At 34.5% G+C, this 14947-nt stretch overlaps 1 protein-coding gene and 1 non-coding gene across 2 annotated transcripts; both read left to right on the forward strand.

Moving 5' to 3' along the window:
* The first annotated feature begins 1866 nt into the window (after positions 1–1866).
* On the forward strand, positions 1867–6820 carry LOC147568656 (26S proteasome regulatory subunit 6B homolog). Its single transcript, XM_086655057.1, has 6 exons — positions 1867–3045; positions 4344–4574; positions 4956–5114; positions 5343–5495; positions 5807–5890; positions 6463–6820. The coding sequence occupies exons 1-6, from the start codon at positions 2545–2547 to the stop codon at positions 6595–6597; spliced, it is 1263 nt and encodes a 420-aa protein (XP_086511183.1). The 5' UTR covers positions 1867–2544; the 3' UTR covers positions 6598–6820.
* A 5850-nt stretch (positions 6821–12670) lies between these two features.
* On the forward strand, positions 12671–12742 carry TRNAM-CAU (transfer RNA methionine (anticodon CAU)). The gene has a single exon. It is a non-coding gene; the product is annotated as a tRNA-Met (tRNA).
* The last annotated feature ends 2205 nt before the right edge of the window (positions 12743–14947 follow it).

The raw sequence follows: 14947 nt of genomic DNA on the forward strand, positions 1-14947 counted from the left end.
GAAATTGGCATACCACATCAAAGTATTAACTTTTTAATCATTTTGTTGGGTTTATTATTATGTTTGCATTTGTGTATGCAAATCTTTCATTTCACTTATAGTTGGGTTCTTGATTGAAAAATATTGAAAATAATCCTAATGAATGGTGAATTTATAAGTTCCACTAGTTTAAAACTAATTATTACTTGTTGCTCCATACTTTTCAAAATTAAAATAATAAAAAGTTTTCGTGTATGAACAAAGAATAACAGGCATTCCATTACATAATGGATGGACCCTATTATTTTTCGTTTCATTGAATTATAAAATGTAGAAACAATAGTGAAATAAAAAGTAAGAAAAATAAAATGAAGTTAAAAATAAATAAGGGGAGAAGGAAAAAATACAAATAAAAAAAAGACAGGACAATAAGATGAAACAAAAAAACGAAGAATAAAACAATAAAAATAGTCTAGAAAACAAGATTTACATCCACATGTATATGTAAATATATATATTATAGCAATGAGAGACAGCGAGAGAGCTTACTATGGAGTATAGTATCCCACACATGTATACTAAGATGCACGTTTCTTCTTTGCAATTGGCACCGTTTCTTTCAGAGAAGCATTGTGATTGTTGACAGCCAAAAGACTTTCAGAGAATGTAGTAAGAAAACTATCAACACAGAGATGCGGAACTGAGGATGGGATTCCAGTCACTTTAAACTCTGTCCGAATACCCTTCTTCCAATTGTAATAGTAACAAGACACACATTTTCTCGTCAAATTCGGCGCTGCTTCTTCATTACAACTAGATTTCGTACGGCATGTCAACAATATCTTGTCATCTGATCCTACGAAAGTATGAAACCTAACTTGTTGTTCCTCCCTCAAATTGAAAGGCAAACTGATACTCACTTCCGTCCAACTTCCGGTGTTTGATAAAAGACCACTAGTGTAACTAGTAGATACTCTAGTGATATCCTCTTCCGTGTAATCATCTTCAAATAAATACATCTTGAACACACAATTGCTCATTCTAATTAACATAGCTAAACGCCCATCTATTTATAATAAATCAACATGTCGACTTTCGTAGCATAATTTGGAGTGTCGTTGAAAAATAATTTGTAATAAGGGTGATTAAGGATGAAATCAGGGACTGTGATTGTTCTGAACTTCTCACTACTAACATCAAATTCCACGAGGTGTAATGGAGGACGGTAATAATGCCACAAGCCACTCACGAGATTGTTAGTACACCAGTAAATAAAGCCATTCACATAAACAGAGTCTTCCGATAGTTTATACTCTGGGACACCATCGATCCTTCTCCATCTATTATCACCATTGACACCATGACGCCCTATAGTCAAAACCTCACACATGACATAGCTCTTAAGATAAGGTGTCAGTGTCTGCATCTCCCTCACACAAACCAATTTGTGTTCATTAGTGACAAGATCAAATCCAAGTTGGTAATAGTATGTCCTTGTGAAACCGTCAAAACGTACTCACAGTGGAGAGACTGATGATTCAATCAATGGTGATACTTCTCCTGTACTGATATTGTATATTCTAGAAATTAATTTGTGAAATGACTATGATTTCTACTCGAATAGTAATTACTTCACAAATAACCTCCAGATGGTGTGCTGAGTGATTTTTTGTTTTGTTAAAAGAAGTGGATTTAATAAGGCTACATTCGAAGCCTTGAAAATAGTTGGGCGAATCATCATACTTATTGATGCAGGGAGATTTTCATGAGATACTCTAAGTATCTTGGATATCTTAAAATCTAGTTATTTTAGTAGTATAATATTTTTATTCGTAGAGAATTATTATTTTTAACAGTTTTATATTTTTAGGAAACCTTTTCGATTTTAGATTCTAGTATTTTATTTATTTAGAAGTTAGAATTTGATTAGGTTTAGGAAAGTGGTATTTTATTTATTAGAAATTGTTATTTGAGTTCGATTAGGTTAAGGAAACCCTAAGTCTATATAAGGGGGGATCTAGGAGTTGTTTGGGGCATTCAATTCAATTCAATTCAAGTTTATCGATAAAGTTTGGTATTTTAGTAGTAAATCTTATTAATTTCAGTTCCATAAGTCTGTAGACGAAGATCTAAGACTTTTTCTGAGTTTTAAAAGTTTTAGACGGAGTTTTAATTCTTTTTCGGAATTTTCCGCTGCGTCACTTATCCGTCCAGTTATTTTCGTCTTTGCATGCCAAGCTCATCTTCTATCTATTCTTCTTCTTCTTCTTTGGTAACAGGGGTCAATTAATCCTGATCGACTTTAGTCAAAGACTCAAAAGTGCAAGGAGCGCCTAAATTGGAAAGTAAGGGCGCCTAGAACTTCACCTACGCGGTTTAAATAATCCTGCATCGATGCGGTTCGGGTCCGCCCTACTCACCCTACTCACACCGCCACTAAATAGAACAAAGCTATAAAAAGAAAGAGTGCTGTGTTTCTTGCGAGCTACTTTTCTCTATCCCCCCCTCTCTCTCTCTCTCTCTCTCTCTCTCTAGTCTTTAGAAAGAGAAACACAAGAAAAAAGAATGGCTTCCGCCATGGTTTTAGATCCCAAACCAACTTCCGAACCACCACCTTCGTTTCCATGTTCTAGATCTGACCTACACAATCTTTCCGATCAATCATCTTCAGTTTCCGATGAAGATGATCTTTACGGTCGTCTTAAATCCCTAGAAAGACAACTAGAATTCATCGATATTCAAGAAGAATACGTTAAAGATGAACAAAAGAATCTCAAAAGAGAACTTCTTCGAGCACAAGAAGAAGTTAAGAGAATCCAATCTGTTCCTCTTGTTATTGGACAGTTTATGGAGATGGTTGATCAAAATAATGGAATCGTTGGATCTACAACTGGTTCCAATTACTATGTGCGGATTCTAAGCACAATTAACAGAGAGCTTTTGAAACCTTCTGCTTCTGTTGCTTTACATCGTCATTCGAATGCTCTTGTTGATGTCTTGCCTCCTGAAGCTGATTCGAGTATCTCTTTGTTGAGTCAGTCGGAGAAACCAGACGTTACCTATAATGTAAGTTTAGTATCTTGTTTTTCTGAAGTTAGGGTTAGGTTAACGTTTGCCCTAGTTTTTGCAATTTGTCGGTTGGACGTGATTAGGGTTTTGAAGGGTCAGATAATATTAGGGCTTATATTTTGTTGTCCATTCAATAGTTGGGTTCAGTCAATGTTCCTTTGCACTTGTTAATTTAGGAGTAGTTTGAAGAACTAGAGTACCATTTGAAGTCTCAGAACATCGGTTAGGGTTACTGATTAGTTTCCCAATTTGGGATTTTTAGCTAAGTTCAGTGATATTTTAGTTGAACAACGAAATTCGATGTTTTTAGGCTTGCCACATTTATGTTCTAGAACCGTTACTAGAAGCGAAAAACTGTCAATAAGAAGGGGTTAATGAACTTTTTTGTTCATACTGGCTCTATATTTGATCCAAAATAAACTGTATTAAGGATACATTCGAGAACTGATTTGATAGCTTGAGGACTTCCACATGTGTTATCGAATTGGGTTCTTCCCTATGAGAACCAAATTCGAATTGGTTTCTTCCCTATGAGAACTGAATTTTGTAGTCTAAGTAGTGGCCTTCATTCCTTCAATGGCCAGGCCCATGTATATTTTAGAGCCTTTATCCCTTAACTGTCCAAGACCAGCTCTTCTGAGGCGACTCTTCTTGTAAGAGTTAATTTGTTATGTGCATTCCAACTTGCTCACAATGTTATAGACTTTAATTATATCTTAGAAGTAGACGTAACCATGGTTGGGGATTTCTTCCTCTGGCACATGGAAGCAATCAAAATAGCTACATAACATGAGTCGACATGTCATTGGCACTTGTCAGTGAGTTAGTGGATTAAAAGGTGGTTGATAGTTTTTCTAGTTTCTGCTTACACAACAATTTGTAAGGTTTCGAAATTTGTATGGACACGTTAATTTTTTTGCAAAGACGCCTCTTGTAGAACACCACAACTGTAAACTTAATCGACGCTTTAAGCTTTGTTTAGCCTCGATGTGATAACAGACCACCTCGCCTCGAGGCGCGCCTTGAGGCGTACGCATCTACCAATTGTTAAAACATCAAACTCAAACAAGGAAAAAGTTGCTTCACCATATAAAGTTAAGTGATCTCAAAATAAATATGAATTGAAGTCTAGTTTTTTGTGTTTGTGGGACTTTAAAGATCTGTAGCAATGTATTTTGTAATTGAGGTTGTTTTCTATCTTCCACTCAATTACAAATACTGTTTTTTATGACAGTTTCACCTTCTTGAATTTATGAGATTGAACCAGGCTTATCAAATTTTTTGGATTGTGTCAGGATATTGGTGGTTGCGACATTCAAAAACAGGAAATCCGTGAGGCTGTTGAGCTACCACTTACTCACCATGATCTCTACAAACAGATCGGTATAGACCCACCTCGAGGTGTTCTGCTTTATGGTCCTCCTGGCACTGGTAAAACAATGCTTGCCAAAGCGGTGGCAAATCATACAACTGCGGCCTTCATAAGGGTGGTTGGTTCAGAATTTGTTCAGAAGTATTTGGGTGAGGTATGAATCGTATTAGCCTTTTCCTGTAACTAGAAGCAGGGTTTAACAGGCATAGAATCAAAAGCTGATATTGCAAGGGTGTTGGGACCCACTAAGACTCTTCCCATTTTTTCTTTTTTGTTACGATCAAAGACCTCGGAAATTTGTAGCTGTGAAACAGTTATTATTTCTGACTTCTCAAGGGAGGCTGAGACCACCTACTAGTTACGCTAACTATTGTTTTATTGAACTTCCACTATGGATTGAAAATTTGGAAGTTATCATCAGGGACAATTAGATAACTACCTTTCTTGATTGTCATTGTTAGTATTTGGTAACTGAAGTTATTACTGCAATTCATCTATTTCACGATTTGATAGTTGTATACGATTTTTGTTTCAGGGGCCAAGGATGGTCCGTGATGTTTTCCGCCTTGCAAAAGAGAATGCACCAGCAATCATCTTTATTGATGAAGTGGACGCCATTGCTACTGCTAGGTTTGATGCGCAAACTGGTGCTGATAGGGAAGTTCAGCGAATCCTCATGGAACTCCTGAATCAGGTAAGACTCGTACTGATGGAATGTTCAGTTTAGTTATAAGTAGGCACAACGTGCTATACTAACTTGGTTATCCTTTAAAGTATTACATCAAGCATGGCTTGTTGGCGTTTGAGCTATTTTGCTATTTCTATGGCCTAGAAGAAATTTTTACCACTTGTACCATTACGTGGATTTTCACTAAATTATTTATCAAGCTCAACTTTTTGGGGTTCTCCTGAACTCTTACAGATGGATGGGTTTGACCAAACAGTGAACGTTAAGGTCATAATGGCAACTAATCGAGCTGACACATTGGATCCTGCGCTTCTACGTCCTGGTAGGCTTGACAGAAAAATTGAATTCCCTCTGCCAGATAGGCGACAAAAACGGCTTGTTTTCCAGGTGAGAATTGTTAGTGTTCAATATGTATGGATGCAACCTGAGCAGTTGGCTTGAGTTGTGTTGATCGTCTTTGATCTTTATAAGATGAGCTTATGTATGTAAGATCACATCTAATTTCTGTTGATATATGCTAATTCTCTGCATATAAGAAACTGAAAACTTGTGTCTACAAAAGTCAGTCCTTTATAAAGGGTAGACAAATTTCCTTCACCGGAAGATGGCATCTGTTTTAGCCGGACTCCTACGCGGATAATAAATAATGCTCTTCTCACTTGCCACTTATGCTTCAATCCTATGTTTTTGGTTTACAGGTCTGCACTGCCAAGATGAACTTAAGTGATGAAGTTGATTTGGAAGACTATGTCTCTCGCCCTGATAAAATTAGTGCTGCTGAGGTTAGTTTATTTCCTTCCATCTGTTCCTTTCCACTCATCTTCACTCCTGTTTGTCTACCTAATTTTATTTTCATGAAATATTTGAGCCCGCTTGGATATATAGTAGATAGATTTGTGAAGAATAGGGAGAGAGAGAGAGTGTCGAAGGAGAGTTAGTATATCGTTTCCAATTGTTTGTTTGCTCGGGAATTGACCTCAGTCGGCATGAAAGTAGCTCTTCACGGAAGAACAATATTAGCTTTAAGTTTCTCTTCAAACCAAACTGGGCCATTCGGTTTTGAAAGGCCATAAGTATGTCAGCTATGAAGCGACCTGGTATTGATGGACATGATCCTTCCATACAGGATGTTTTCAAGATTTAAAGATGTAAATCTTCACAACATGTTGATAGTGAAGGGGCAGATGATCCCTATCAACAATGTCAACCATTGTTGGTGCTTGTCAGTTGTAGAAGTCGATCTTTATCTCCCTAAAATCTGGATTCCCTGTTCCTTTCACTTATAAGTTATAACTTTCCTTCTGTGATCCTGTCATACAACATGCTCCTAATTTAACTATCTATGGTTTTTCAGATCACTGCAATTTGTCAAGAAGCAGGAATGCATGCAGTTAGAAAGAATCGTTATGTCATTCTCCCAAAGGATTTCGAAAAAGGGTATAGAACAAACGTGAAGAAGCCTGACACGGATTTCGATTTCTACAAGTAGGAAAGTTATGGTGAAACATAAAAGAGAAGAAACCTTGAACAGACAGTTCAATGCAAGATTAGTGAATTCTCAGATAATCTATTTTATATTTATGTCCCTTCTCAAGGATTCATCAAAACTTTATTTACTTCTCTTTTGTCTTAGAAAGTTGTTGCTGCCACTGTCAATCAATGTACCTTACTTTTATTATTTACTTCCATGAATCATGAATTTAGTTCGAAAAGTGGAGTTCTTTGTGGGTTTTTTCTTCGTACCGTAACAAAAAGGGAATACATAATTACCGGGTTTTGCGAAAGAGGCATGACCTTTTATTTTTTTGCAAAGGAGTCTGTGGATTAGTGTTGACCAATTAAGTTCTAGCACCATTAAATTTTAATACTGTTAATCTAACTCTATTAATTAAAAATATATTGTTACATTTAAGAAACTTATACGATTTTGTCACTAAACTCGCAAAGGTAAAAAATTAAGACATCCACCTCGAAAAGTATTTTTTTTTTCCAAATTTTTTTGCATTAAACATTTAAATAAGAGTCCATGGGTATATAGACCAAAATCATTTTCATAATAGGTATATAGACCAATCTTCCCAAAATATGGACATTTAGTCCTTTTACAATAAGGGCATAAATAACTCATACTTTATTGATAAATACCCTCCATGTCCCTCGTCTAAAAAATCTAGGGTTTGTTAAATTTCGTAACTGAAATCCGGAAAGTTTCCCAAACCAGGGGGCGTGATTTGGGGGAGATATTTAGGTTACAAACTGAAAAGATTTAATAGGAAGCAACGGATCAAGGATATTTTCCAAAACAGATTTTTCAAAACAGATTTGGAAAACAGATATTTTCCAAAACAGATTTTCTCTCTCATCCTTTAGATTTGGAAACCAAATCTATATATCACTTTCTCTCACTTAATTTTCAGATTTGGAAAGAGTATATTTTCTGAGATCAATTACCGTGATTTGGGGGTTAATATTCAAAACATATATATCAACTTTCTCTCACTTAACTTTCATTTTTTACTCATACATAAACACACATCGAATACAAATTATGAAACAAGTTCGTAAATTATGTGTTATTTATGACGAGGAAACCATCATTTGTCATGTATACAACGTAATTTATCATATGCGTGTGTGTCATCCATTATGTGCCATTGAATACTTAGATTATTTTCTGACATAAATTGCTTGTTTTTTATGTCATATTAGGAAATGTACCATTGAATCCATTATGTACCATTGAATACTTAGATTATCCATTATGTACCATAAATTATAGTAACTTGTTAGGAAATGTAAATCTGAAATCATGTTTTTTGTTATGAAGTTTGTGATTTATCATAAATTATGTATACTGTATAGAAAATAACACAACCTTTGTACGACTGAAAGGAAATTTTATTCAACAGTAATCTGTGTTTTATTGTAAATGAAAAGAACATAGTAGACTAGGTAACTTAAAAACAAACTCCGTCAGAATGTTGCCCGAGCTCTCGATCCTTACTGTCTTTGGTCTTCCAGGTTTACGACGAATCAAACATAGTAGTGTTTTTGACTCTTCATTAAATGTACATGGTTCATCGAAGTTAGGGGCAGGGTTTATATGTTCCTTGTAAGTCTTCACGTAAGACTCCGTTGTCCAAACAGGATCATAGAAACAATCTTCTTCATCGTTATTTATACTTCTATGGTTTATGTGATGATTCTGTAAGAAATTCCATCAGTGCTGGTTTACTACAAGAAAAAAAAACATATGTATTAGTTAAAAAAAATTATAATCAAATGTATAGTGAGATGGATCATAAATAACAGGTACAGATCAATAAATTATGTATAATGTATGAAAAAGTACAATTGTTTATTAGGTTAAGAGAAGTTTTATATGCTTGTCATGGCCACTGTTCTGGTAAAAAAAGGACGTGTAATGTTGGATAAATTTTTCATACTTTACGAACCTTTGATCATTAATACTAATATCTTACGTGAAATGTATGCAGATTGGATCAGAAAGTATGGTAATTTATCGTAACGTAACTGTAATTTTTATTCTGTTACAAGAATCAGAAAGGATAAACATCAAGATATTATTAGCAAATTTTATCAGAAAACATGAAAAGTTATCGTAAAGTACCTGTACTTTATATTCTGTTATAGGAATAAGTGTGGATAACCACAAAGATCAAGAACCGTACGGACAGATGATTCTGATCTGCAAAAAAACAAAAAAAGAAGAGGATTTAACGTAGATCTGAATAAATATACAATGAACATTGGAAGGAGAAATAACATACTAACATTGAACAAATCATTAAATAAGAAATAAACATCAAAGATCTTAAAGAGTTATGAAAGTTTTAGAGAGAGAAAATTTAAATCTTCAATTCGAAGGTAGTTAAGATTACAGCAAAACAGATTCAAAGTTATTGAAATGGAAAACAAGAAAAGAAAGACCTAAATCAAGATTTGATGTTTTCAACGATTCTATATGAATCTTTAACCTATAAAGCAATAAAGATAAGATTTTAAACCTGAATAACAATGGCTAGAATAAAGAGATAAACAGTATAAAACCTAAATAACAATGGAGGTTTTGATGAAAGCTCTTGATTGAATATTAAACAATGGAATTTTTAACAGCTGGTGGTGAGTTTAATTTATGTTTAATGAAGATTTCGTTTTTAGAGAGAGAGATGGAAAGTTACCGGATTTCAGTTACGGAATATTATCAACATAGTAGTTAGTTACAATTCAAACGTGATTGGAGAGAGAAAGTTGAGATAAAAATGGAAAAAATATCTTTAACAGTTTAGAATGTAAATCACGTTTTGATATTAAAGAAGGTTAATATAGGTATTAAATCTTTAATATGTATTATATGGATTTGTGTTTTCTCTCTAGATGAGACCAAAAGGACTAGATATCCATTTAAATTATTATTTAGGTTTTGAAATCCTTTTTAGGATTATAGAGGATTAAATCTCCTATTAGGACCCTATTTTTGGTCTATAGACTCAAAAATTATATGAATTTTATAATCTAATACCTAATGAATAAATGATATGGACAGGAGTTTTTTTAGGAGAGAGAAGCTCTAAGCTGACGTCATCAAGGCGATTTTTCCTCTCTTCTTTCTCGAGTAACTCTAACCCTCTTTCACCTTCTTCAACACTTTCCACACTTAATTCGATTCCAATCTCTCTCTATTTGTTGCAGCAGAGACTTCAATTTCCACCTAAACCCTATAATAATCATTAACCCTAACCCAATTTAGAAGATAACTCGAAGCTACTCTCATCTTGGAAATAGAATCAAGAAGAAAAGCAACGAGTGGAGTTACATCACAACATAAACAACACGCGAGCTTGAACTGATCATCCATTTCTGGCTTCTAACACTCGGATCTGAGAAGTGACGCTTACTCAGAACAAAGATAAGGATCAGCTAAACCCGGAGAAGTCCTCTTGAACTATTTTGTAGTTTTCTAGGGCTTTTGGAAATAACAAATCTACTGTTAATTTCACTTGGTTCATGTTCTTATTTATCAAGATCAAGCTTAACCCTAAACCCTCTACAAAACCTAGAATTATCTGCAATCAAAGTTAGATTCTAGCAAATTCTAAATCATAGACTCATCACTAACATCAATAACCCAGGAAAAGCAATTTCACCTCTTATAGTTATCTTTTTGTAGTATTTCTCTTACATCTTTTAACTCATCTATACTGACATATGGATACACATAAAATCAGTCTTGCATGTCTATGTTAATTCCTCTTTTTGTGATTAGCGGTGCATCGTTAGAGGTCGAGCTTCGTGCTCATCTAATGGTAGTTATTTTCATCGCTTTCATGATAAACGATGAACTAACCCTAGATTCACATATCTCTTCAATCTATACTGAATTTAATTTCAACCCTCGATCTCATCCTATCACCCTCCATTACTGCACCCAAATAGCTTTCACCTCTTGGAATCAAATTAGGAAAGTTTGGATCCATCGATTAACTTTGTGGCTCATGAGTTCGTACCGTTTATCCTATAAGAGATTTAATATTAGTATTAACTTACCTTTCGACCCCGGTCGGCACTACACTTCGTACTTCTATATCCATCTCCGTAGTAAAGTCTATGTTACCCATCCTGCAGCTCACTTTTTGTTGAGTTCATATGTATTTGGTGATCTTATAGATTTAACTCTAATTCCAAGTTCTGTAACATGTTCACTTCCACCCTTTGACGCAATTTTATTGCGATCTCTTGTCGAAGTAGCAGGGTATTCATACTCGGGCTATGACGGCGATCCCATTTCCCAGGTGTCTGAACTGTTTCTACATTGTAGAATTCGGATATGGTCTCTGTACATGGAGAGTAATGGCGGGATACCCAGGAATCATCCTATGATTCCATCTTGCAGACACCCTCGTTTCTTCCGGAAATGTTGGGTGTTTGTTTTATCCATCATAAGTGTTACACGAAGTTAGATACGAGCTTCATCTTCATAGATACCAGACGGACGCTCAACATTAAAGATTATATCTCGATCAAGAAGAGTTGCCAGCCTTGCAAGCTTCAGAATGGAGACTGCCCTACAAACCGAAGTTATATGATGCATTTCTTCACTTCTGATATTTTGTTGTACTACTTTTCTTATAGTATTTGTATTTTTCTTCTTACTGTATTGTAATAGACTTTTAATATTAATATATTCCCTTCAACAAAAAAAAAATAATGAATAAATGATATAAATAAAATATATTAATGTGGAATATAAAAAGCAAAATTTTAACTCCAATATAAACATGAGAGAGAAAACCTAAAAGCACATGAAGATAACCTAAACTTTACTATGTCTACTCGATTTAAAGAGTTAGAAAGTAAAAGGAATTTAAGAAGTGTGATGAGGATTCGTGAAATAAAACAGTTTAACAGAAAGAGACGAGAAAGCTGACAAAAAAACCATAAGCTCTTCTCTCGTCGGCACAATCTCTTTGTAAAACTCAATCAGCAAACACCTCTTTCAATTTCTGATGAAAATCGAAGGTGGAAGAAAGAAAAAAGGAAGAAGATGAACTGAAGGGACTCTCTTCGTGCAAAAAAAAGTGACAGTATAAGTTTGACAATAGATATTAACCATCCAAGAAGAGGAATAGTATCCACCGAATTCACTTGGGGTGACCCCGTTACATCTACATAACAATGTTAACTATTCATGTAATGTGATGTTAATTCTAACATTTATTTAACGGTAAATGCTAGTTCGCAACCCCTTCGCAAATAACAAATAGTCATGCCCCTTTCACAAAACCCGGTACTTACGTACGCCCCTTTAGCAAATAACTCTAACAAAAAAAAAAAGAAAAGAAAAGCTAGCAGGAGAATGGAGGGTCTTGTAATCCAGGCTGAACCAACATAATTTCTTTGTTTATGCCGTTTCTGATCAACTCAAAGCAGAATTTACACCCAAGTAGTTCTAACTGGTAAGAGTGGAGGACTTGCGGTTATTTTGGGTTTATTAAGCTACAAACTAGTATGATTATAAGTCAGAAAGTCCATGATTCAAAACAATCTGAAATGACTCAGTGACAAATGATTCAAAATGAACTGAGAAAAAAATCAATAACTAAAGTAAGGTAGACATAGGCTGATCGATCAGCCACTTCAAACTAAAGCAAGGTAGACATAGGCTGATCAATTAGCGACTTCAAACTAAAGCAAGGTAAACATAGGCCGATCAATTACCGACTTCAAAATTATGTAGTGTTCCAAGTAATGAGAAGAAACAAATGCAACCAAGTCTTTCACACATTTGTGTAGTATTTTGTCAAAAATCGTTTCAAAACGTATCGTTGTCGGATTTCAACAGACTTTAGGAGAGTGTCTAAATCTTTAATGAGCTGATAGCAAAGTTCGTTTGTTATGGTTTATTGATGCTAGTGGAGAGAGCAGTCTTTAAGACGGTGTCTAAATCTTCAATGAGCTGATAGCGAAGTTCATTTATTATGGTTTTTGTAGTCTGGATAGTTGTAGTACTAATATAAATTATGTAGCAAATCTATCAACAAATCAGAGTGGCGCAGCGGAAGCGTGGTGGGCCCATAACCCACAGGTCCCAGGATCGAAACCTGGCTCTGATAAGTTGTTTATTTTTTTTCTTTTTACAAAAAATAAAACTTCACAATCTGAAAGTGCCATTTTTAAGAAGTTGACAGTTTAATCCAATGCTAATAACCTTTTTGATAGTTACAATACAATGTGTTGGTGAGGTTGTGAGCACATGTAGCCAACTCAACAAAGAAGAAATTAGGGTTTTTATATAGTTGGCATGTACTCATCTACTAATCACTATTTGAGATTCTTTTAGGTTAGAAATATAGAATTATTGATGTCCAATAATGCAATATATGCCCTATTGGTGGTGGCAATATTGTCTATTAGCTGTAGTAGAAATTTGGAAGGGTGTGGAAATTTGGGACAATCAATAAAATGATAAGATACAACAAACATATACCACAACAAAGTTAACCTTCAAACCCTAGTACATATAACATTGCACTTGGGGTCTTGCTTCAGCAGTAGTGCATCTACTCTGAAAAATTCGGAAATCACAAGGTTAAAATTTGATGGAGGGAGAAATCCATCATCTTTTGATTTCGTATTATTAAGGGTGTAAATAAAGATCTTTTAGACATCTTCTATTGTCTTTAGGGGGCAATGGGGTATGTGTGTCTCTAGCAGAATTTCATGATATTACTTATGCACATATTTCATCGTTATGATATATCAAAACAAATTGGTGTAAGATATAAAATTGTGTATTGCAATCATATAATGTTGTTAGTTTAAGAAATGTAAATACATAACCATATTATACTCATTAGTAATGGATAATTGCATATGTTTCCCTTTCTAGTTTAAGACAAGATTGAAACTAAGTTGTTAAATAGAAACATATAACAAAAGTGCAAACTTTTTAGCCATTTGTGAAAAATTGAAGTAATGAACATACACATATGTCATCTATCTCCCGACAATCCCATCTGCCGACCTTTAATTAGATTTGATTGGCTTTACTACCCTTATCCTGAACCAATGGCCCTAGATATAATGTTTTCCAACATTACTTATGCCACTTACTATAACTTGCTTTCGAAGTCGTTAATGACAATCTTTCTCGTATAATGAATGGACTTATGATATAGTTTTGATGGTAAAACAATAAATAGGGAAAAGCACTTGAATTGCTAATGACTTCACTTCAAAGGAACCAAAGGTGATCTTTACTCTACCTTTTTTTCTTTTATCAACTGTAGCACCAAGAAAATGGTCTATACTTGAACCAAGGGTCCGAGATATTGTTGAGAAGCCAAATCTACCGTATCCGATTTACAAGCACATACTGTTTTTCGAAACTCTTTAACATCAAATATCATGTCACGTATATTCTCCTTTATAACACGTAACATGTGATTGAACTTGCGAAAATATTACTAATAAAGAATATGAAGATCATATAATACCACATCTTTTCAATAACAAAAAATATAATATCATGTCTTCTTAATATTGAAATTATGATCTTCTGGTATTGAAGGAGATCCACGAATGCTTAGTAATGAGCCCACGTGCAATGCCCATTGTTAAATGATCGATGCTCCTGTGCATTATTATTATCGTTGAAAATATATGTCTAGTGCCGGGCCATCTCAACATGTGACATGTTATTTACTTATACCCTTGACCCATACTTGAAAGGGAAGGTTAGAAAGTATCGACGATGGAAATGCTTATAGATGGAGAAGTCTATATCATGAATGAATCATAATGGAATGTCTCTTATATTTGGTTCAAGAAAAATATGCGTGCTTTGACTATCATTCTTTTTTACATTGTCAAACAATATCAATTTATCTGATCCATTAGTCGATTTATATCCAGCGGCATACGTGTTAAATCTTTTTCTAATAAGAAAAATGTAAGCCAACCCACTTACTTAATAATTACACCGATTATTCAAAGTATGTACACACAAAGTACTACATAGATGACTTACGCGCACAAAGAGTAAATCTATACTTTCTCATTTTCATAAGCCAATTTACTAATCTGTAAAATTATTCCATTATAGTATTCGTATAAAACTTATGAGTTATGGATTGAGTAGAAAATTGGAGATGTGGTTCAAAATAAAGCTTGTCGCAAATGATGGTAACAAGTCATAATCGAAGACCTCTCTACGTCAACATCGTGAAATAGACAATGTACAGCGTATATAATTATTCCTCTTGCTACATTTCACTTGCATATAGGGCCATCACATAAATTGGACTCTAGGGATATTT

The sequence above is a fragment of the Eschscholzia californica genome, unplaced genomic scaffold (assembly GCF_041429995.1).
Source record: "Eschscholzia californica isolate CP2 unplaced genomic scaffold, dmEscCali1.0.p SCAF_1, whole genome shotgun sequence".
NCBI classification, from domain to species: domain Eukaryota; kingdom Viridiplantae; phylum Streptophyta; class Magnoliopsida; order Ranunculales; family Papaveraceae; genus Eschscholzia; species Eschscholzia californica.